At 40.1% G+C, this 22,474-nt stretch overlaps 1 protein-coding gene across 1 annotated transcript in view; it reads left to right on the forward strand.

Moving 5' to 3' along the window:
* Positions 1 to 10,760: 10,760 nt before the first annotated feature.
* LMBRD1 (LMBR1 domain containing 1) overlaps positions 10,761 to 22,474 on the forward strand; it is a 134,551-nt gene continuing 122,837 nt past the window's right edge. Inside the window, exons 1-2 of the mRNA XM_032864443.1 lie at positions 10,761 to 11,007; positions 17,703 to 17,879. Coding sequence (XP_032720334.1) covers positions 10,930 to 11,007; positions 17,703 to 17,879 — 255 coding nt within the window. The 5' untranslated portion in view covers positions 10,761 to 10,929. The remainder of the gene's footprint in view (positions 11,008 to 17,702; positions 17,880 to 22,474) is intronic.

Genomic DNA, 22,474 nt, shown 5'->3' on the forward strand with positions numbered 1-22,474 from the left:
TTTCAGCTCAGGTCATGATCTCAGTATCGTGAGATTGAGCCCCATATCCAGCTCCACACTTAGCGTGGAGTCTGCTGGCAATTCTGTCTCTCCCTCTGCTTTTCTCTCTGAATATGCTCTTACTCTCTAAATAAAAGCAAAAACAAAAATCACCTTTTTGCACCAAAGATGTCTCAAGAATTCTTTCTTGGCTGTGGACTCCAAGCACCACCACTTCAAACCATATCAGTTTTGATGTGCATTTCCTTGATGATGAGTGGTGTTGAGTCTCTTTTCACTTATCTGTTGGCCATTTGCATGTCTTCTTGAGGAAAAACCTGTTCACGTTTTTTTTGTCCATTTTACATGGGGGGTTTTTTGGTGTTGAGTTGTATAAATTCTTTATATATTTTGAAAACTAACCCTTTATCAGATATGTCACTTGCAAACATCTTCTCCTGTTCAGTAGGTCGTCTTTTAGTTTTGTTGATGGTTTCCTTGGCTGTGCAGAAGCTTTTAATTTTGATGTAAACCCAATAGTTTATTTTAGCTTTTGTTTCCCTTATCTCAGGAGACATATCTAGGCAAAATATTGCTATGTCAGAAAAATGACTGCCTGAGCTCTCTTCTAGGATTTTCATGGTTTCAGGTCTCACATTTAAGTCCTTAATCCATTTGCATTTATTTTTGCATTTGATGTAAGAAAATGGTCCAGTTTCATTCTCTTCCATGTAACTGTCCAGTTTTTCCTAGTCTCATTTCCTGAAGAGACTGTCTTTTCCCATTGCAATTCTTGCCTCTTTTATCAAAGATTAATTGACCATATAATCATCAGTTTATTTCTGGGCTCTCAATTCTGTTCCATTGTTCTACTTAATGTTATCTCCATCAAAATACCAATAGCACTTTTCACAGAACTAGAACAAACAATCCTAAAATTTGTATGGAATCACAAAAGACCCTGAATAGCCAAAGTGATCTTGAAAAAGAATAACAAAACTGGAGGTATCACAATTCCAGATTTCAAGTTACATAAAGCTATAGCAATCAAAACAGTATGGTGCTGTTAGAAAAATAGATACAAAAACCTAAAGAAATCTTTAACATTGTTCATTTTTTTCAGGGCTAACGTTTTTTCAATGGCAGTTATTTTTTTAAATATCAATTTATTCCAATCTTTGGAAAAAAGAAGCATCCTCTTAATTGGAAATCTGTTTTTATACGAAAAGATGAAACATGTGAATGGTTCTGTTATCCTGCAGAGAATTAGAATTTTTTTTAATCCATAGATATCATTGGTTGTTTTCATTATACACAATGCAAAATGAACAATGGGTATTAATTAAGACAAGGATGTTGGGCCTTTTTTTATTTAGAAATATCAGTTTCTCATTAACTAGGCAAAAGTTAGAATAGTCTTTGTTGTCACTACTGCTAGAATAAATCATAGAATCTGCAGAAAATGCCCTCTTTGTCTTCACCAGTAGTTCTATTGTCTTGGGTCTTAACTCCCATTTGGACAAACCCTTCCTTTTCTGTTTATTGTTTTCCATTTGCTCTTCTAGATCTGTTCTCCACCCTTCTCCACCATGCTCTGTACCCAGGGAAGCTGATTATTATGCTTTGCATCAAACGGACCCCCTTGCCCTTTGACTTCTTAAGTTCATCCAAAGGAGGTACTGGCAGAAAGTGAGAGGATAGTAGGAGATAGAATTTGGGGTATTTATCCCCATGGCTCTCTTTCTAGGGAACTTTGTGTGGACAATGGCTGCTAGGCAGCTTTCTCCTAAGTTTATAGGTCTTGCCAGATTTCAGTAACTTATTGTTCTTGTCCTAGGAATGGTACTGGCTTCTTGCTATTAACAAACTTAGGGTTAGTTTCACTTTATGATGCTCACACTTTTATAAATAGTCCAGTCATTAAACTGTCTTGAATCACCCTTTTGGCTATACTCTTTTTTTCTGCCAGATAGTGTCTGATAGACTCATCCCCTTCCTTTCACCTGTTACCTCATTTCTTCAGAGTTCAAGTCATCAATAAGATGACCTGATAACCAAATTTAGACTGATGTGTTAACTGCGGCTCCCGTCTTTACTATTTATCTTAGAAACAAGTTCAAGTTTGAGTCACGTCTACCAAATCACCTTCGACCTCATTCTCTCCATTTTTTTCATTGTTCCATCCTTCTTAGTCAAGCTTCCTTGGAGAAGTGTTCACATTCACGACCTCTGTTGTCCTAATTCTCTTTCATTCCTCAATCCAATACACCTGTCTTCTCCCTCACTTCTCCACTGAAGTCATTCTAAAAGCTGTTAGTGGCCCCCATCTTGCTATCGTCAGTGGGTTGCATTTGACATTGATAACTCCTCACAGCTGGTAAAAATTATCTTCTCCCTTTGCTTTTTATGTCAAAATTTTTTCTGATGACTCATTTCTTTTCGTTTTCTTCTTTAAACTTTTGAGCTCTTTACAACTGCCTATTCATCTCACTCTATCTGCTTTCCCTAGGGATTTTATCTATTTCCATTGCTTCAACTTTCACTTGAGTACAGATGACTCTAGAAGACCTATCTCCATGACAAGCACTTAGCGGGGTTTCATTGTTTCCTACCCATGTGTTCTGCGAACTGGAGTAGGCACTTCAAATTCAAGATACCAAATCAAATCTATTACCTTCTTTCCTTCAGTCTAATGTGTCATTGATTATAAGATACACCATCATTTTATAAAACACTAAGGAAAAAAGATTCTAATTATAGTTGTAAGAACTCATCAATTATAAGATGCATCCTAACTTCAGAGGCATTAAAATGTAAAGAAAAAAAGTGCATCTTAGAATCTATGAAATACAGTAGATTTCTGTTTTCCCCCCGCCCCTAAGCTGTTCTTCCTCATGTGTTCCCTATCTTAATTAGTGGCACTTTCATTCTCTACATCTCTCAGTTGAACCAGCAACAGTGTTGCTGTAAAGGTATTTCCTAGATATGATTAACAACTACAGTTGATTTCTTAAGCAGGGTTATTTTCCATGATCTGGATTGGTTTGATCCAATCAGTTAAAAGGCCTTCAGAGGAGAACTGAGGTTCTCCTGAGAAAGAGGAAATTCTGCCTGTGTACTGCCAATGTCAGTTCCTCCCCGAGAGCTTTCAGCTTGCGTTTTCTGATGGCCTGCTCTATGGAGTTCAGACTTGCCTTGCCAGCCCCAATAATTGCATAAACCAATTCCTCCCTATAAATCTCTCTCTCTTTTCACCTTTCACACTTAGACACCATGTCTTGAAAATGAATCTTTATTACAATCTCATAAATCTATCTTCTCCTTTCATGTTGACAGCCCGTTTAGCTTTCATCATCTCTTGCCTTGACTGTAGTGACAGCATCTTAACTGAAATAAACTCTCCTTCAAGTATGCTTCATCTCTAACTCAGCATTCAGATTATCCTAAAGTGACTTTCCAAAATGCAAGTCTTATTATACCTCTTCCTGCTCAGAACATTTCATGGGTTCTCATTGCCTATTGGATGAAGCCCAAGTTTCTTAGTGGGGACTATACATCCCCTCCTGACTGGTCTCTGCATTGGCTAATTCCTCCTCCACTCACACTGATTGCTCAGGTAATACTGAATATGTTATCACATGCTTTGTGCCTTTACACATGCTATGCCCTTGATGGAATCTGTGCTCACTCTTCTCCTAGTCTGTTAAACTCTCAAAAAGAAAAAAAAAAGTATCTCATAGGTCTGGGAGCTAGAAGTCCAAAATCAAGGTGACAGCAGCAGGGTTATGTTCCCTGTCAGTCTTCCAGCTTATGGCAGTTGTTAGCAATCCTTGGTGTTCCTTGGCATATAGACACATCACTTCAGTCTCTGCCTTCATCATCACGTGGTGTTCTCCCTGTGTGTGTGTGTGTGTGTGTTGATAAACTCATTTTCATCCTTCAAAACCTGGTCCAATGTTACCTCCTCCTGGAAGCTTTTCTAAACCTCAATTAATATATTTTGTGTTTTTAATTAAAATATTTTTCAAAAAAAAAGAGATGTGGACATAGTGGTTGAAATTCCCTACCTTATATCATTAAAAAAACAGTAGAAGAAAGGGGTGCCTGGGTGGCTCAGTCAGTTAAGCATCTGCTTTCAGCTCAGGGTTGAGTCCCATGTTGGGTTGCCTGCTCTGCAGGGAGTCTGTTTCTCCCTCTGCCTCTCCCTCCACTGTTCTCTCAATCTCTCTCTCACTTGCTCTCTCTCTCTCAAATAAATAAATCTTTTAAAAATAAACAATAGGAGAACTTACAATATCTATTTGGCAACAAATCAAAACACAAGGATAAATGTCTATCAATTGTTTAAAAATGTAAAGATCAACTTAAAATTCTTTCATACTGTGCTACAGACACGACTATCTAGACCTGGCCTACTTTAGCTCTATAACTTCTAATAAGAACAATCATTTTTACATAACTTTATGACTTATAAGTTATTAACATGTGGGAATTTAACACCAAAAGTTCCATTTGATTTCAGATATAAGCTGAGAAACTCTGTCCAGAACTGAAGCAAGCAGAACCACACAATGAACAAGAATAGACATTGGAGTCGGTAGAGGAACCCTATTGTTAGAAAAAAGTTCAACATATGCTACAAATAAAAAATACATCCTTTATTAAAATTCTCGAGCATGCTATGGATCATTTAAAATATCAATTGAAAATCAGTTTCTCTTGTAATTTCTACTCGTGTTACAAACTGTCTTTGACGTTACCTTATGTTTGAGTTGTACATGCAAACTTACTTTTTATACCTTAAAGTACATAAACACCAGGTTTAGGAATTGGCACAATGAAAAACACTTGGGTATATTAAGTGATATTTTAGCTATGTCTAGACTATGTTTAAATAATTTATTTCATAGTCGGGAGAAAAATCTTAAGAAGAAAACTAACATGCATCATCAGTTCATGTGGGAATGTTTGTTCCACTGGAAGTATATAAATGGTATCCATTAAGAGTTTATAATTGCAGAAATATGGAAATGTGAGTTTTACAGTTCACATTATGAAACTGTATGCAGTCTAATTTTAGGATGACAAATTGGAACGTTGCCTCTGTGTCCACAAATCAGAAACACCAGATATTAACATTTCACTGTCATTTTCTTTAAGAAAACAATGAAACCAATAAAGTATAGTTTTGAATATACCTTCTACTTTGGGGCTCAATAAAAGCCATTTTGACTTTAAATGAAAAAATGTAGACCATAAACATTTAATTTTTCATGGATTAGCTCTTGTGCAAAAACCTCCAGCTTCCCCACAGAATTATATACAAATGAGCAAATGTTCTAACAGAACCAAATGGGCCTCTCTACCATATGTGCCAATTCCCCCATAAATACACTATAAGCCCTTTCACAAAGAAAATAAGAAACTTCTTAGGATTGTGATGACCAATTCAGTTGGATGACAGTGGAAGGATTAGGGGGGAAAGGAGATAATGTAGTAACAGGAGAGAAAGGTTTGCTCAAACCTCCTCAGGCCCACAGTAATGTTCACTCATGATCACTGTTAAATCCTTTTGACAGAAGATTAAGTGTAGGCAGTACATGGTGCACAACAGAGAGCTAAATTCTACATTAACACATGATGGATCAGGCCAGACATGTGCAAAGTCACTAGGATCCGAGGCCAGCAAGGCTTAACTATAACCTGACTGAAGGTATTAAACAAGCCAAAGAATTTGTCAATCAGAAGGATTATTGGTTAATGATAGAAGCACAGACAACATGACAGAAAGAGAAATTTTGAGGCTTTTCAAGTGTCTTATTTGGACAGAAAGTCCAATATTTCATGTTTTCAACAAGGTAACAAAATAAGGAAAAGAACAATGTATAAAAATCAGCTATTTCAAGAGGAAAACACATGTTAACATCTGGTAGACTAATACATACAGTTAATTTGGATGCATAAATAGGCTTTGCTACTGTCTAGTCTAAATGTAATTTCAGAGTGCAAGTTGTATCACCAACTTGTATAGTTCCCACTGTGTGGTTAGCTTGATGATGGGACTTTTTTAGATTACTGACCCCTTTGCTAGACCTTGACCCTTATGTGTTCCTGACTTATGCACCCTACTACCCTACCTTGGGCCTCTATGTCCTACTTCCTTTCTTTATTCTCTACCTCTTTTGTGTCTCATTGACATTAAGTTTTTCTCCCAGTCTGTTACTTTTCACCTCTTAATAAATTAAAACATTCAGTTTGCTTTTTGCCGTTTCTACCAATTCCTATGTTAAGATCCTTTTCATAAATTTTACCTCCTAACATGTGTCACTTGATCATAATCCAACCTTTGGTTTTCTGAAAGTACTTTGTAAAGGAAAAGAGAAACCACTTTCATGCCTCTTGTTTCCCAAACCCATCCCCAATCCTCCACCTTAGGGTTCTTGAGTTCTATAAGGTTTAGGGATGAGAAGAATGGCTATCCTTCCTTCATGAACTCTTTTGTTGACAGTTTTGGCATCTGTGTTCATTGTCGTTTTCTTTATTCCATCTTTGTCCAGTTTTGGAAACAAGATGGCCTTTCTGTAGGTCATCACTGCCTGTCCCACTTGGGACTATTCCCCAGACTTTCTGCTTTCCACAAGTTCCTGGGCTAGACCAAGAGAATTCTTAGAAAGACTCCTCCAATAGAGATTGCTGAACACGTCCACAGGAATGAGCGATAGGGTGGTTCTCAGAGGCCTTCTACCAAAGTCTTCAGTGTGAATTTAATGGGCTTTTGTGGGGCAGGATTGGGAGTAAGGATGGGGAGGGGCTAATCTGCACCCTTTCTGCACCAAGATATTCCCAGCACAGGTTTGTTTGCTAGCTCAGCTCCATGGACCTCTGTGAATCAGCCACTCTCAGCCCTTACAGCAAGATGTCGAGCCTCTCCCAACATTCAGGTCACACCTTTTAACATATGGGTGATTCTCATGTGTCTCCTTCTCTTACTGGCTTTAGGGGAGGAGGGCTACTTAAAAGCTCAAGGACAGGGGCGACTGGGTGGCTCAGTGGGTTAAAGCCTCTGCCTTCGGCTCAGGTCATGATCCCAGGGTCCTGGGATCGAGCCCCGCATCGGGCTCTCTGCTCAGCAGGGAGCCTGCTTCCCCCTCCCCCTCTCTGTGCCTGCCTCTCTGCCTACTTGTGATCTGTCTGTCAAATAAATAAATAAAATCTTAAAAAAAAAAAGATCTTCAAAAATTAAAAAAAAAATGCTCAAGAACAGACGAATGAGGGGAGGATACTTATTTTCTTGCAAATGTTGCTTTCCTCCAGAGGTCTCTAGCCCTCTAGTCAATGGGGCTAGGTTTTGATAAAAGGTTTTCTGCAATGTGTCCTCTTATTAAATCCCTTGGGAGTGGTGGGCTCTACATGGCCCTTTCTTTGAACTTAAAATGGAACAGAGTCAGGGTGCATGGGTGGCTCAGTTGGTTAAGCATCCATCTCTTGGTTTCAGCTCAGGTCATGATCTCGAGGTCCTGGGATTGGCCCCAAGGTGGGCTCTGTGCTCAGTGTGGAGTCTTCTTGAGATTTTCTCTCTCTCCCTCTGACCATCCCCCTGTTCATTCTCTCTCTCTCAAATGAATAAATTTGTCTTAAAAAAATACAAGAGTCCACAGAAATCCTGGTACCTTCCTAAGAGTAGTTAGATGGGGAGGAGGGCAAGGGCATTCTTTTGTAATGCCAGGTGTGTTAGATTCTTTAGGCTGCTGTAACAAAAATACCATAAATGGGTGACTTTAGAAACAACAAAAATTTGTTTTGTACCGTTCTGGAGACCAGGAAGTACAAGATCAAGGTGCCAACAGATTCACTAACTGGCTAGATACTGTTTCCTGGTTCATAGGTACTGTCTTCTCACTGTAACTTGATATGGTGGAAGGAGCAAGGGAGCTCTCTGGGGTCTTTTTCCATAAAGGCAATAACCAACCATTCATAAGGGCTCCACCCTCATGGCCTAAGTGCCTCCTAAAGGCCCTGACAACAAAAACCAACACCTTGAGCATTAGGATTTAACATATGAATTTTGGTGTGTGTGTGTGTGTGTGTGTGTGTGTGTGTGTGTGTGTGTGAGACACACAAATATTCAGTTTACAGCACCAGGGTAGCAGGAAAGAATTATCTGTTGGTTTTCTACACCCTAATGGAACATACTAGAATGCATACACAAAAATCCTTGAAGCTCTTAGAGGTGAGCATCTTGGCATGAGAAGAACTGTGTTAATTTATTAGGATCTTTTCAGTTTCTAAATTATTTATGCTTGGAAATTTTGTAAGTAAGCGATTTTTCTTTTATAATTGCAAACAACCAATAAAGATTATTATTTTTAAAGAGCTCTGGTCTATAATTAACGGCTTCTTAGATTTAATAACATCATCCAGGAGAATATATTTCATCTTTGCTGGACTGGTCTGTATGTGAAATGAATAGTACATCCTGACCAAGGTGAAGAATGAAGAATGGAAAGATAGGACGTTATGTGCATCTCCACTTGTCCAGATGCCTCACATTCTCTTTTCTTTCCCAACTTTCCTTATTCAAACTATTTCTATTCTTGTAACTAGTCACACTTATGCGCAACACAGGTTTGTAAGGTTTTGCCTACCTGAAAATCAAGCAATTGCTCAACCAGTCCCCAGTACTTAAACATTTAGAGTCAGCAGAAGAGCTAAAGCAGTTTATTAAATGGGCTTAATTCAGTGGACATTATATCAGTTATTAAAAAGGTTCAGTTTGGTCTTGCTAAAAACTCCAATTTCACATAAAACTTAAAGTGGTGTGGAAGATTTTAGTTTTTAATTCTTTGTCTCCCTCCCACCCATAAATTCTCCTTCATAAGCAGAAATTAAAAGGGCTGTGAAAGGAATTTATTCTACAATTCTTGAACCCTCAGCCAAATAAAATGTCAGTAGATGGATTGGAATAGGGAGAAGAAAATTTGAAGAGATTTTTTTTCCTTCTCTTTTTTTCTTTCTCTTCCTTTTCCCCTTCCTTCCTTCCTTCCTTCCTTTGAAGAGATTTCTTTCATGAGACTTGTTCCTCCTGGTTTGTGGATTTTCCACCTTTAACCACAAGGAACAGTGTGCGTTTGAGGGTGTGGAAACATTGGGCTAGGATGTTCCCATCTAACCCTTAGACTAGTAAGGGAGGTCTCATGGGAGCCACTTGGAGATTTTGAAATATGTTTCCCACAATTGAGAGATACAGAGGGATTGTACTTGACTCAGGCCTGGGAAAAGTACAGCAAACTGTGGAGTGCAGGCTTACTCCTTCTGGAATATCCAAGAAGGGCTGATTGCTTTTTAAAAAAAAATTAATTTAATTTTTTCAGTGTTCCAAGATTCACTGTTTATGCACCACACCCAGCGCTCCATGCAATACGTGCCCTCCTTAATACCTACCACCAGGCTCACCGATTGCTTTGATGGTAGAAGCCGGAGACTACAGCAGCACTGAGACTGGCATGTGCTTCCAAACGTTGTTATGCAAGGTATGCCCAATCATTTCCGATGGGGGGATTAGGGCCATGGGGGAATAGGGAGAACATTGGTCTGGGGTTGTCTTAGACCTCTCCTTCTAGCCAAGGGAGCCCCTAAGAGAGGATTAGGAGACTAGCAGAAAGAGGCAGAATATCTCCACAGGGTTGCCTGGCTGGCTCAGTTGATAGAGCATGCTACTCTTGACCTCTGAGCCCCACATTGGGCACAGAGATTACTTAAAATAAAATCTTAAACAAAGAAGTACCACATTATGCCTGACAACTGGTGAAATAATCTAAGTGACCACTTGGATTAGAGATGTCTCTATGCACTTGAAGGAAACTATAGGAAAGAGGTTACCGGAGAAATGAATGTTCCACAGAAGAAAGTCATGATCAAACATTTGTAGGTCCAGAGGACATGAAGCCAGTTGATGATGGCACCAATTCATGTTAAAATTGTTCTTTCTTCTATGTCCTTCTTTCCTTTTCCCTTCTTCCCTCTTCTTTTCCTACTTCAGGATTCAGCTACAAGTAGATCTTAGGCACCTAATGCCACCACATAATGCATCGTAAAGATGCATCGTAAAGGTAGGATTCACTCGAAGTTCTGTTTTGATTTACAAGTTATGTTTTTTCAATTTAGTGGTTAAATACCGCCCCAGTGGTTAAGTACCCCCACTCCAGGAAACCCAGGCAAGCTATCCCAGGAACTATCTATGCCGTTGCCTCATTACGGCCTACCGCACAGTTTTGTTAATTTATGAATATTAGAAAGCCTGCAATTTCACCATGAATATGTTCACAAAGTCATTACTGAAATTCACAGGTATGTATAGCGCTAAGTAAAAAGGCTACAACATGATGTGCTAAGGAAACGTCCAGCCAAATAGTTACTCAGGTTGGGCCCCAATGCCAGCAGATTATAAAGTCATTTGCTTTTTCTTCAGATGTCCATTCCTGCAACCTAGTGAGCTGTGCAACTACATGGCCCATTCTGTCTTAGACATCAGGGCTGAACTTCCTTTCCAGGAGGAAGTCAAAACTCCTTAATGTTGGCTTAAATTTCTAGAAAAACCCAATCCAGGCCCTTGTGGAGTCCCCTCACTTTTCCAGTCCATCAGCTTAGTCCGATTCAACTATTCCAAAGAGCCTGCTGTGCTGTAAAACACCACCCTCGCATAGCGCCTTCTCAACACCTCCGGAGCAGGCCAGCGCGGTGACGTCACGGCGTCGCGAGCGCGCCCCGCCCCTGCTCGGCTCAACGCCAGGGGACGCTCGAGGGCTGGGTCGCCTTGGCAACTACTTGCTCCGCCCCCTCAGGCCCTTTAACCTTTAGGGTGCACGGGCGCTGAGTCCTTCGCACTCTTTCCCCTTTCCCCCTCCCCTTTCCCCACCCCCTTTTCCCAAGGAGTCGGGGCCGGAAGTGAAGATGGCGGCGGCGGCGCCTAGTGGCGCGGCTTCGGCGGAGCTGGTGATCGGCTGGTGCATATTCGGCCTCTTACTACTGGTAGGGGAGGTACTCGTAGTTTTCCCAGTGTTTGGACTGGTGGAGGAGAGGGAGGGGCCGGCCCTGTAGCTGGCCTTTCCGGGCCCGGGAGACCCTCCTCATTCCGCCCCGCCCCCGTTTTAGTTTGGACTGGGCGGAGGGGCGCGGTGGGGGGTGCCGCTCCTCTGTTCCGGGGCGGGGGCTGCCCTGCGAGTGGGGAAGGGAGGCCCTGATTCACTGATTTCCGGCCGCCTTTCCTGTCTTTTCCCTGATGACGTCTAATGTTGCAGGTTTCCGTTGTCGAAACTCTTGGCCTTATCCCTGACCAGGGCACCGGGACGGGCGGAGTTTGGGGACGGTGGAGACCCTGGGGGTTGAGAAGGGAGAAGTGGCCTCTAGTCCCCACGTGAGACGTGAGCACGAGGTGTGGGGCAGCAGCGCCTGATCTTTGCAAGTTCAGTAGCCGCTGGCCTTGAGCTGGAGGGGGAACTCTGCTCCTTTAAATGGGTTTTGTCCGTGTTCCTTACCCCTGGGGTTATTGAGTCTCCAACCTTCTCTACCCATTGTGCGATTCTGCCTTGATGACGTGAGGTGTTCTGACTTCCAGGTTTCACATTCCTTTCGAGTCTTTTTGATGGATGTAAAAATTTACGCAGGGGAGATCTGTAGCCCTCTTTACTACCAGTATCAGGGTTTATATGTTACAGCCTTTCAGAACTCAGGTGCTTTCTTTCCCTACCATCTTAATTCTGTTTATCTAGTGATCAAAACGTGGGCCTCAGTAGCCCCAATGGCCTAGTTTTTACTTCCTTGTCTCATATTAAAACCCTTGGATTTATTTTATTTGGGGGTTCAATTTATTTCTTTCTATACCCCTCCCCATTCTCGCCCTCTTTCTTCATTGTCTTTATCCTGTCCTGTTGTAGCATTGTGATCCAAAGCATTTTGCTGCTTTGCATTACTGAAACAAAAAAACAGAATGAACCGCCAAACCAGTAACTTCAGTTTTGGAAATCAAGGCTTGTATTTGGTAGATTCCACTGCAGTGTCTACAACCTAGGTAGTAAGTGGTGTGTTTTGCTGGTAAATGTTTCAGCAGAAACTTTCCCCTGACCAAAAAAAAAAAAAAAAAAAAAAAAAGTGTGAAAACTTCTGGAAAGTTATCTCTTGCTACCATCACTCTCCCAAAAAATAATACTGCCTTTACACTGCAGCATACTTTACTCCTCTTGGTGGAGAAAATGGAAACAGTAGAGGGTGGCTGGCCTTGGCCCCAAAGCCCATCCAGTCCTGTACTTGAGGAGGTCACTTTTCAGGCCATTATATTCAGTTGGTTTAGGAAAAAACAAATGAGTATGTAATGAGTATCAAAGTCTAGTGGGAATATCTTGGCAGTTATCAGTTAATAAATGTTTAATGTCTGTGAGTTGTGCTATAAATTGTGGGAGGATGGAAACAAAATGGCCTCTAAGAGAGCCTGAAGAGGGGCACCTGGGTGGCTCAGTGGGTTAAAGCCTCTGCCTTCAGCTCAGGTCATAATCTCAGGGTCCTGGGATTGAGCCCCAAATCGGGCTCTCTGCTCAGCAGGGAGCCTGCTTTCCTTCCTCTCTCTGCCTGCCTCTCTGCCTACTTGTGATCTCTCTGTCAAATAAATAAATAAAATCTTAAAAAAAAAAAAAAGAGAGCCTGAAGATAATGGGAAAACAAAAATTACTTTTTCTTAAAAGATTTATTTATTTATTTATTTGGTTGGGGGCAGAGCGCAGAGGGAGAGGGAGAGAGAAACTCCAAGAAGACTTCCCACCGGGTATGGGAGTGTGGATCCCCATGCCCTGCTAGATCCCATGACCTTGAAATCATAAAATCCCAACTATAGCTGAAACTAAGAGCGGGCGAGACGCTTAACTGACTATGCCACTCAGGCACCCCGAGAACAAAAATTATTAAAACAGGTATTTTAAGTACTGAAAACCAAAGTATGATTTTATAAATGAGCTAGGACTTAAGAGAATAGAGAGCAATGTTGGAAGGAAGTGGAATTGAGGTGGACTTTGGATAGATGAAGAAGGGAAAGTACTGAAGTTGGTGATAGTATAGAAAGAAAAGAGAAAATGAGAGGGGAATTAAGGAGTTTGAAACTAGATTTTGGAGCAGAAAAAAATTAGTAATAAGGGCTATTTAATTTTCTGCAAATTTCTTTAATTCCTGGTGTATTAGAGATTAGATTCTCATGTCTGCTTGTATAATCAGTTTTTTGAGTGTTTTGGTTGAAGTAAATGAAAAATATCCTATGTTAGTGGTATGTACTTGAAAGCAGAGGAGTAATTTTTAGGTAACTGTGGATGTTGTTAAGTACTACACCAAAACTCAGTAACTGGAAACTTTCTAAAGGTTAGTTGAAATAATGGAGTCTGAAACCCTATCATTAAACTTTTCATTCTGTTACGTTAAAATTTGTTGGTCCATGTTGCACTTTGGATCTTTTGCCCATGCATGGTTTTATAACATGAAGCATTGATTATTTAGAAAATCTGGTTCACTGAGTTATGCAGATATTCCAAATATGGATATATTTCATTACATAATAACAAAATACCCATTCATTATATTACTGATTTTGTCAGAAGAAATATCCCAGAAATAAGTATTGAGAAACTGTCAGCCTTGCCATCATGGATACAAGTTTTCCAAAATTCTGAGTTTCATTGAAAGGTTGAAATTTTATCATTGGGAAATTTTATCATTGGGAACGGATACTGTCAGTTGTTTTTTGTGAAGTGATAGGTTCCCATTGTTCATTTCAACAAAATATGCCAGATATCCAAGTCTGAATAACCATAATCACTTGTACTTAAAAGTGATATTCCTTGAATAGAATGTCTTATGTGGCTTTGGTAGTGCTTTTCCTGGAGACAGCCATCACACCTTGCTGTGCAGCTGGAGAACTCCAATGCATACTTCACCATTTCTCCCATGGAGTATTGAAAAGATTCAAGGGTTGAAGTTCAATAAAGTTAATTTTTACTGCTTCATTAAGATCAGTCTTAAGTCGTCGTGTGTGTGTGTGTGTGTGTGTGTGTGTGTGTGTGTGTTGAAGTATATAAATAACTACTGGCACAATTTGGTGCCATTGTCTTGATTCATGCTTAATTTGTCAGCAGTTTTACCACTGACTTACGCAGCATGAGCGCAGGTGTCAACATAATGAAAAAGGCAAATGACTTTTTAGTATTATGAGCATCGTTTTCAATTTGTAAATCCCCGGAAAAGGTTCTGGGAATGCTAGGGGTTGGAGGACTTCACACTTTGAGAACTGCTGCCAGTAATCTACTAAAGATTCAGAACACTAAGATTGACTACTTGAGTGATCCTGGGCAAACAGAGTGGACTATACAGTGTCTTCTGCCACATGGGAAATGGTTAGGTTTGGTCCTCCCAATTCTATAATCTAACTTTGTCTCTTTTACGAAATCTAAGGGTTTCTTCCTAAGTCCCCCAATTACATTCCCCTCAATTACATTCCCTTTTGCTATATAAGACAGAGTCTTCATTACTGTAAAGCAAGTTTATTCTTGTTACTTAAAGTGATCATCACTTGGGAACTTGATAGAAATAGTAAATGTAAGACCCTAGCCTCCCTGAATCAGAATCTGCAGTTTAACAAGATCCCAGGCAGTATATATGCTCATTAGTTTAAGAAACCTCTATTCTCATTCCTACCTCTGCCCTAGTCGTCAACCTTGACTGCTCATCAAAACCAACTAGGGAGTTTTTAAAAATCCCAATACGCAGGCCAATTACATTAAAATTTTGTGGGAGGGGCTGGGGCTTGCTCTAAACCTTTCTTTATGATTGTTAGCAAAATTTCATATTTCTTTTATGAAATGCTCCTAAGATGTTCTTTCATATGACATTTGGTTCATATATATGGACATATGCAATTCATATGACAGTTGCTATTTGGGAAGCAGTTACTGTGGCCAGGCACTGTGCTATAAACTCTTTACATCTTATTTAATACTTATAACCTGCTATGAAGTATTCTTATTACTATTTTATAGATGATGACATTTGTTTTATTTTATAATACAGTAACTACTGATAGATTTAACATATAAACAAAAAGCTCTTTGGGGTTCTCAGTTTTAAAAATATAAAGAGATTGCGAGACCGAAAAGCTTAGGATCCTTTGGCTTAACTATTTTGGCTGGTTGCCCTTTCCCTGCTTGTTGGCCTGGTATTGGCAAACAGCTTCTTCTGCAGTAATACCTATCACTTTAAGCTTTGTAAAAGTGCAGATCTTTTTGAAATCCATCAAAAAAATTATTGAATACTTTGTGTCAGGTTCTGCTAAGGATAGAATGATTAAGCTCAGCTTCCAGTGGCTTCAGAATAATTTGAGGAATGTTTTAAATATTTGTGAATTCATTAAAAAAATCTATTAAAATATTAATATAAATTTATGAGAAAATAACTTCCCCAAACTAAAATAAATTAGTAAGTAGACAGAAGTTGAACCTAGGTCTTTTTTTTCTTCCGACATCCAGGTTCCAAAGTCTACAGTCTGTTCTTACTTTATTTTTTCCTGCTGTTCTGACACCAGCTGAAATGTTAGTAATATGAAGGAATTACATGAAACAATCTAGATAGATTTAAAATATATTATCTTAAGTGAAAGAAGCTATATAGGAAGACTCAGAAGACGATACGCTATATAAGTACATTATGACATTCCGGAAAAGGCAGAAGTTATAGGGACAGATAATAGTGGTCATCAAGGGTGGAGAGTAGAGAGAGGGGTTAACTACACAGGGGCAAAGGGGATTTTTCTGTGGTGGTGGAACTGTTCTTACATCTTGATTGTGGTAGGGGAATTTGGAAGCTGTGAAACAAATTAGCTGCTGCTGTTAGTTGCTCCTGAACTAGGATACCCACAAAGGAAGTAACAATTGAACCTGTTCAAGAGTGAAAGGACAAAACAATACTTTTGTCTCAGAGCTCTTAATAGAGTTTATTTAAAGCAATGTTTTTCTCTTATGGCTAAGTAATATTACATTGTCATTTGCCACAACATGGATGAACCCGGGGCGTGAAATAAGTCAGAAAGAAAGACAAATACCATATGAGTTCACTTGCAAATGGGTTATAAAAAGCAAAACAAAAAACCAGAAACAGAGCCATAAATACAGAGAACAAACTGTAGGCTGCCGGAGGGGAGGGGATGAACAAAATGGGTGAAGGGGAGTGGGAGGTACAGGCTTCCAGTTACGGAATGAGTAAGTCGTGAGGATGAAAGGTACAGCATGGAAGTCAGTGATACTGTAGTAATGTGTGGTGACAGTTGGTAGCTACACTTGTGAGCATGGCATAGGGAGTAGAATTGTGGAATCACTATATTGTCGGCTTGAAACTAATGTAACATTATGTGTAAACTATACTTCAATAAAATGGGAAACAAATAGCGGTGGTTCTCAAGTTTGGTTCAGATTGGAATCCTCAGGCTTTTTTAGTTTTACTTTTTATATATTTAAGATTTTATTTATTTGAGAAAGAGAGAGAGAGAGAACATGAGCAGGGGTGGTGGGGGGTGGGGACAGAGGGAGAAGTGGACTCCCCGCTGAGCTGGGAGCCCAACATGGGGCTAGATCCCAGAATCCCGGATCATGGCTTGAGCCTAAGGCAGTCGCTTAACTGACTGAGCCACCCCAGTGCCCCTCCTCAGGCTTTTAAAGTGCTGTTGCTCAGAGGAGCTTCACTCTGAATTGGTTTGTGGGGATGGTGTTAAGGGTATTTAAAAACTGTTCAGGTGACTGTTACACAACCTAGGCTAAGAATTACTGATTAGTACCTATCTGCAATTCCCTAAATTTGAGTAGAGCAGAGCTTTTTAAAATGTAGTTCCTGGACCAGTAGCAGCCTTACCTGGTAAGGTTGTTACAAATACAGATTTTCTGGGCCTGCTCCAAACCCCTGAATCTGAAACTGAATGTGGGTCCCAGCATTCTCTACTATGATTCTGATACTCCACATGATTCTGATACTCCCTAAAGTTGGAGAATTGCGAGTAAAGCCCTATACTCCATGTTAGTCATTAGAAAGGCATTGGTAGCTATTAAGAGTACCTGGTGGATTAGAGGTTGTCATCCTTAATACAACTGAGTGTATTTCTATCGCAGGAAAATTCCTTGCAGTGCATGTGTACTTATTTTAAATGTTCACTTTTCTTTGTTTAAGGTCCTTTAAAATTTGAATTGTAGTATAATGTGTTAATTGCATGGTGATTATGGGCAGTTAATCTTTAGCTGAGTGGTATTCTTAAACTGTCAAAATGGGTCAGAAGTTAATTTCACTTCAAGTTATATTCTGTTAGGTTGGAGAAATCTGTAGGTAAAAACTATTCAAAACTAATTAAAACTATGATGTTGCATGAAAACATTAATGAGGTTCAATGAGGATTGTGTAATGGAGCATTGTTATCAATAACTTTTGTGTGTGTATGTGTCTTTGCATCTAAGTGAAGTTGTGCTGCTTTCATGAAATGGGCTTTGAAAATTTATAAATCTTGCACCAGTTTATAAGAGGTAGTACACCTTCATTACATATCTAAAAGAACCTTCATTTGACAGTTTCCCATTGGAAACTTTCAAACACATACTATCCTCTGTGTAGAGAATACATAAGGCAGTAACAAAACATTTCTTTCTGTTCTCTTTCAGGCTATTTTGGCATTCTGTTGGATATATGTTCGTAAATACCAAAGTCAGCGGGAAAGTGAAGTTGTCTCCACCATAACAGCAATTTTTTCTCTGGCGATTGCACTTATCACATCAGCACTTCTACCAGTGGATATATTTTTGGTTTCTTACATGAAAAATCAAAATGGTACATTTAAGGTAATTACTGTCATACTATGTGATTTTTTTTCCTCTTTCAAGTTCTTGGCAATTAAGTGTTTAAGTTTAGCAGTCCAGTATATATTGTGCTTTTATTGTTGTCTCCAGGGAACGAATGCAAGTGGAAATGCAGCATAGAAACTGAGAATGGGACAACCATCATGGAAGACTAGAAACAAACTGTTAATTGACTTAAGAACTGTTAATTCACCAACCTTCCAAATGTGAATAATCCCTTTTGTTGATCTGAAAATATATTAAGTAATCGCAATAGTTTATTTTTGTGTCTCTCATAGCTCCCTTGAAGTTTGAGTTGATTTACATTAATGCAGTAGAATAAATAATTTAGTAGGGCGTTTGTTAGTGGTGGATCAAACTCTCAATCTGTTTCATATCGAGTACTTTGAGTCAGTATGGTATGCAGAAAAGACCACTAAGCTAGCTGGGAGTTACAAGATGTGACTTCTAGTCTTGACTACTGTCTAGGCTGTATCTTTGGCTAAATTAGTTAAGTTTTCTGGACTTCAGGTTTTTCATTTTTAAAATGAAGGGTGTTGAACTGGAAGGTTTCTGTGTTCCCTTTCAATTAACATATTTTTAAGTTTCTTTTTTGGGGGGGTTTCTTTTTTTATTTAAATTCAATTAATATATAGTGTATTATTAGTTTCAGAGATAGAGTTCAGTGATTTCATCACTTGCATAGAACACCCAGTGATCATTATATCGTGTCCCCTTTTTTTTTTTTTTTTTTTTAGAATTTATTTATTTGACAGAGAAGGAGAGAGAGCATAAGTGGGGGGAGCAGCAGAGGGCGAGGGGAAAGGGAGCCTGATGCGGGACTCGATCCCAGGATCCTGAGATCATGACCTGAGCCGAAGGCAGAGGCTTAACCCACTGAGCCACCCAGGTGCCCCATCATGTGCCCTTCTTAATGCCCATCACCCAGCTACCCCATCTGCCCACTCCCCTCCCCTCCAGCAACCCTGTTTGTTTCCTATGCTTAAGAGTCTCTTATGGTTTGTCTCCCTCTCTGATTTCATCTTGTTTTATTTTTCCCAGGTTTGTTTCTTTTACTAACCAGAAGCATACCGTGTGTATTGTTCTTTGATGTGCTTGTTGGAGATGTTCTCAGCCTAGCACACTCCTTTTATCCATCATACCTTCCACATAAGTAGTACCACTGTTTTGGGTTGCTTCGTTCTGCTGTTATAATTATGCCACCTTTTGTGCACAGACTTGAGCACAGGGGCTGAAATTTGAGGGGAAGAGTGCGAGTTTGAGTGCTTGGCAATGTGAGGTGAAGGTATGCTGACTTGGCATTGATCAGGTGGCAGGCCGTGCGTGCTGACTCGGGCAGGAAGGTGGCTGGACTGTGAATTTGGGACCCACAGGCTGATGGTATTGTGTGTGACAGAGACGTGGCTCGTTTTGCTTTTAACTTTTGTTTTTCTGGGAAATTCTCTCTTTCTATTCTAAATGAAAGCCTTCCTGGATAGAGTATTCTGGCTGTAGATTTTTACCTTTTAAAACTTGGAATTTATCATGCTGCTTCCTTTTGGCCTGCAGAGTTTCAGCTGAAAAACCCACTGATAGCCATATGGGGTTTCCCTTGTATGTCACTGCTTTCCTTTCTCTTGCTGCTTTGAAAATTCTTTTTGTCACTACTATTAGCCATCTTATTTACTTTGTGTCTTGGTGTAGAACTCTTTGGGTTGGTTTTGTTGGGGACTTCCCAGATCTGGATTTCTCTTTCCTTTCCCAGATTCGGAAAGTTTTCAGCTATTATTTCCTCACAAAATCTTCTGCCCCCTTTTCTTGCTTTTCACCTTCTGGGATCCCTATCTTGCAACTGTTATGCTTGACAGTGTTGCTGAGCTCCCTGGGTCTGTTCTCATTTTGTGTATATTTTTCTCCCTTCCCATCTGCTCAGCTTGATTACTTTCCATTACTCTGTTGTTCTCCAGGTGGTTGCTATTCTTCTACTTCCTCTTGTTTGCTATTTATTCCAGGTGGTCTATTTTTATTTCCATTTAGTGAATCCCATAGCTCTTATTGGTTCTTTTTTACGTCTGCCGTCTCTTAGTAGAGGATCTTATGGAGGTTCTGCACTCCTTTCTCAATTCTAGCGAGTATCTTTAGGAGTATTACTTTAAATTCACTATCAGACATATTACTCATTTCCATTTCACTTAGGTCTCTTGCTCTTATTTTGTTCCACTCTTTAATTTGGGACACATTCCTCTGTCTCCTCATTTTGTCTATTGCTGTCTCTATTTCTGTGTGTTAGGAAAGTTAGCTATGTCTCCCACACTTGAGAGTAGTGGCTTCCTGAAGAAGAGGTTCTGCAGTGTAATGTCTCCTTTTCACCAGAAAATGGCGCTGCAGGGGAGTCTCTGATGTGTGTACAGAGATGTCCTACTGTTGTGGTGGAGCTGTGTTTGCCTTCAGTTCAGCCTCCAATGGCTCTCTGCCTATTGTGGGCAGAGTCTGGTGCCGGTTGTGTTGGTGGTCCAGTCTGGGGCTGCCTTGGGCTTGAATTGAGTAAGACCAGACATTTACCATAGATGAAGTAGCACCAAACTGCAGGCACTTTCCCTGTGTTGTTGTTCCCCCCCACCCCCGCCCCTCACCCCCGCCCCAGGGAAGCTTTTGTTGGTGGGCGGGGCCTGCAGTTAGACCAGCTGCCTGCCCCCAATCCACTGTTGGGCTCATAGTCAGACTGGTGTGTGGTTATCCTCCCCTCTCCCTGGAGCAGGACTCACTTTGGGGTGGTGCCGACCGTTGTCTGGACTGCGCACACACTGCCAAGCTTGTGGCACTACTTTGAGGAGATCTTGCCAGGAGTGATCAGAGGGGGTGGATCTGCTTCACTGTGGCCTCTTGTCTATGTCAGGCTGCAGAGAGTCTGTTCTACCAGTTTTCTGGTTACTTTCTGGGTTATGTATGCTCATGTGGGTGTTCTCTAGATGGCCATGTGGCAAGAGGTGAGTGCAGGGTCCTCCTATTCCACCATCTTCCCAGCAACCATTTTTAAGTTTCTTAATAGCTTAAGTTTCCTTTTTTTAATAAGATTTTATTTATTTATTTGAGAGAGACAGTGAGAGAGTGCATGAGAGAGGAGAATGAGTGAGAGTGGGAGAGTGAGAAGCAGACTCCCCAGGAAGCAGGGAGCCTAATGCAGGACTCGATTCGGGTGCTCTGGGATCATGACCTGAGCTGAAAGCAGTTGCTTAACTAACTGGGCACCCAACAGTTTTAAGTTTCTTGATGCGGGAACTGTGTCTTATTTATTGATGTATCCCAGGTGTTTAGCACAAAGTAGATACTTAAATACTTGAATGAAATATTATTTCAGATAACTCAGTGTTGCATGCTTCCAAAATAAGTTCCTGAATTGAGCCAGTTGGACATAAATTAAATTTTTTTTTAAGATTTTATTTATTTATCTGGCAGAGATCACAAGTAGGCAGAGAAGCAGGCAGAGAGAGGGAGAGAGGGGGAAGCAGGCTCCCAGCTGAGTAGAGAGCCTAATGTGGGGCTTGATCCCAGGACCCTGGCATCATGACCTGAGCTGAAGGCAGAGGCTTTAACCCTCTGAACCACCCAGATGCCCCTGGACTTAAAAAATTTGAAAACATTTTTGTAGTTAGATTTAGATATATTATGATTGCTGTGAAAACTAGTTATTTACTGTAGGTTACTTATTTACTTATTTATTTATTTTTAAAAGATTTCATTTATTAGAGAGAGAGTGCACACAGCTTCCCTTTCTGGGAGCATGAGCAATGGGGGGGCAGAGGGAAAGGGAAGAGAACAAACTGACCCACTGAACACACAGCCTGAAATGCTGGGTTCAATCCCAGGATTCTGAGATCATGATCTGAGCCCAAGTCAGGTGCTTACCCAACTTAGCCACCCAGGCACCCCAGTCAACTCATTTATTTAGCAAGTGTTAATTGAGCACTTAGCATGTGCCAAGTGCTGTATGAAGATAATAATTAACATCTATTGAATATTTACTGTGTCAGATCCTGTTCTCAATGGTTAATAATATATTACCACTCTTTAACCTCCCAAACAACCCTGTGAGGTATAGTATTACCCATGTTTTTACGGACAAGAAACCAAAGTCTGGAGAGGTAAAGTAACCTGTTTAAGGTCATACAGCCTGTAGGAGCTATAGCCAAGATTTGAAACTTTGCAATCTGGCTTCAGAGCTCTTTGTTCACTAGATTTTATATATATATATATATATATATATTCTCAGTGGGTACTATAAAGATACAGAGATAGATAGATCTGATATAGAAGTTGTATTATCCCTTATATAATTATTGATTGAATAGGAGATTTCTTAGTTTTGAATTTATAATATTTGGTTTGTTTAGATTTTGTAGGGGAATATGTTTTCTTGAAATTTCTAAGTATTTTCATGAAATTTTGAACTTTCTCTTAGATTACGTAGTTGTTTGGGACTATGCTTAAATTAATAGTCACTGGGTACTAATTTTTGTTTTTTAGTTTGGGAGATGCAGTCTACTGGTTTGAGCAAGAGTTTGAGAATTCACCACTACAAAAGCAAAACTATTAACCTG

The sequence above is a fragment of the Lontra canadensis genome, unplaced genomic scaffold (genome assembly GCF_010015895.1).
Source record: "Lontra canadensis isolate GAN:19392208 unplaced genomic scaffold, GSC_riverotter_1.0 scaffold27, whole genome shotgun sequence".
In the NCBI taxonomy this organism is placed as follows: Eukaryota; Metazoa; Chordata; class Mammalia; order Carnivora; family Mustelidae; genus Lontra; species Lontra canadensis.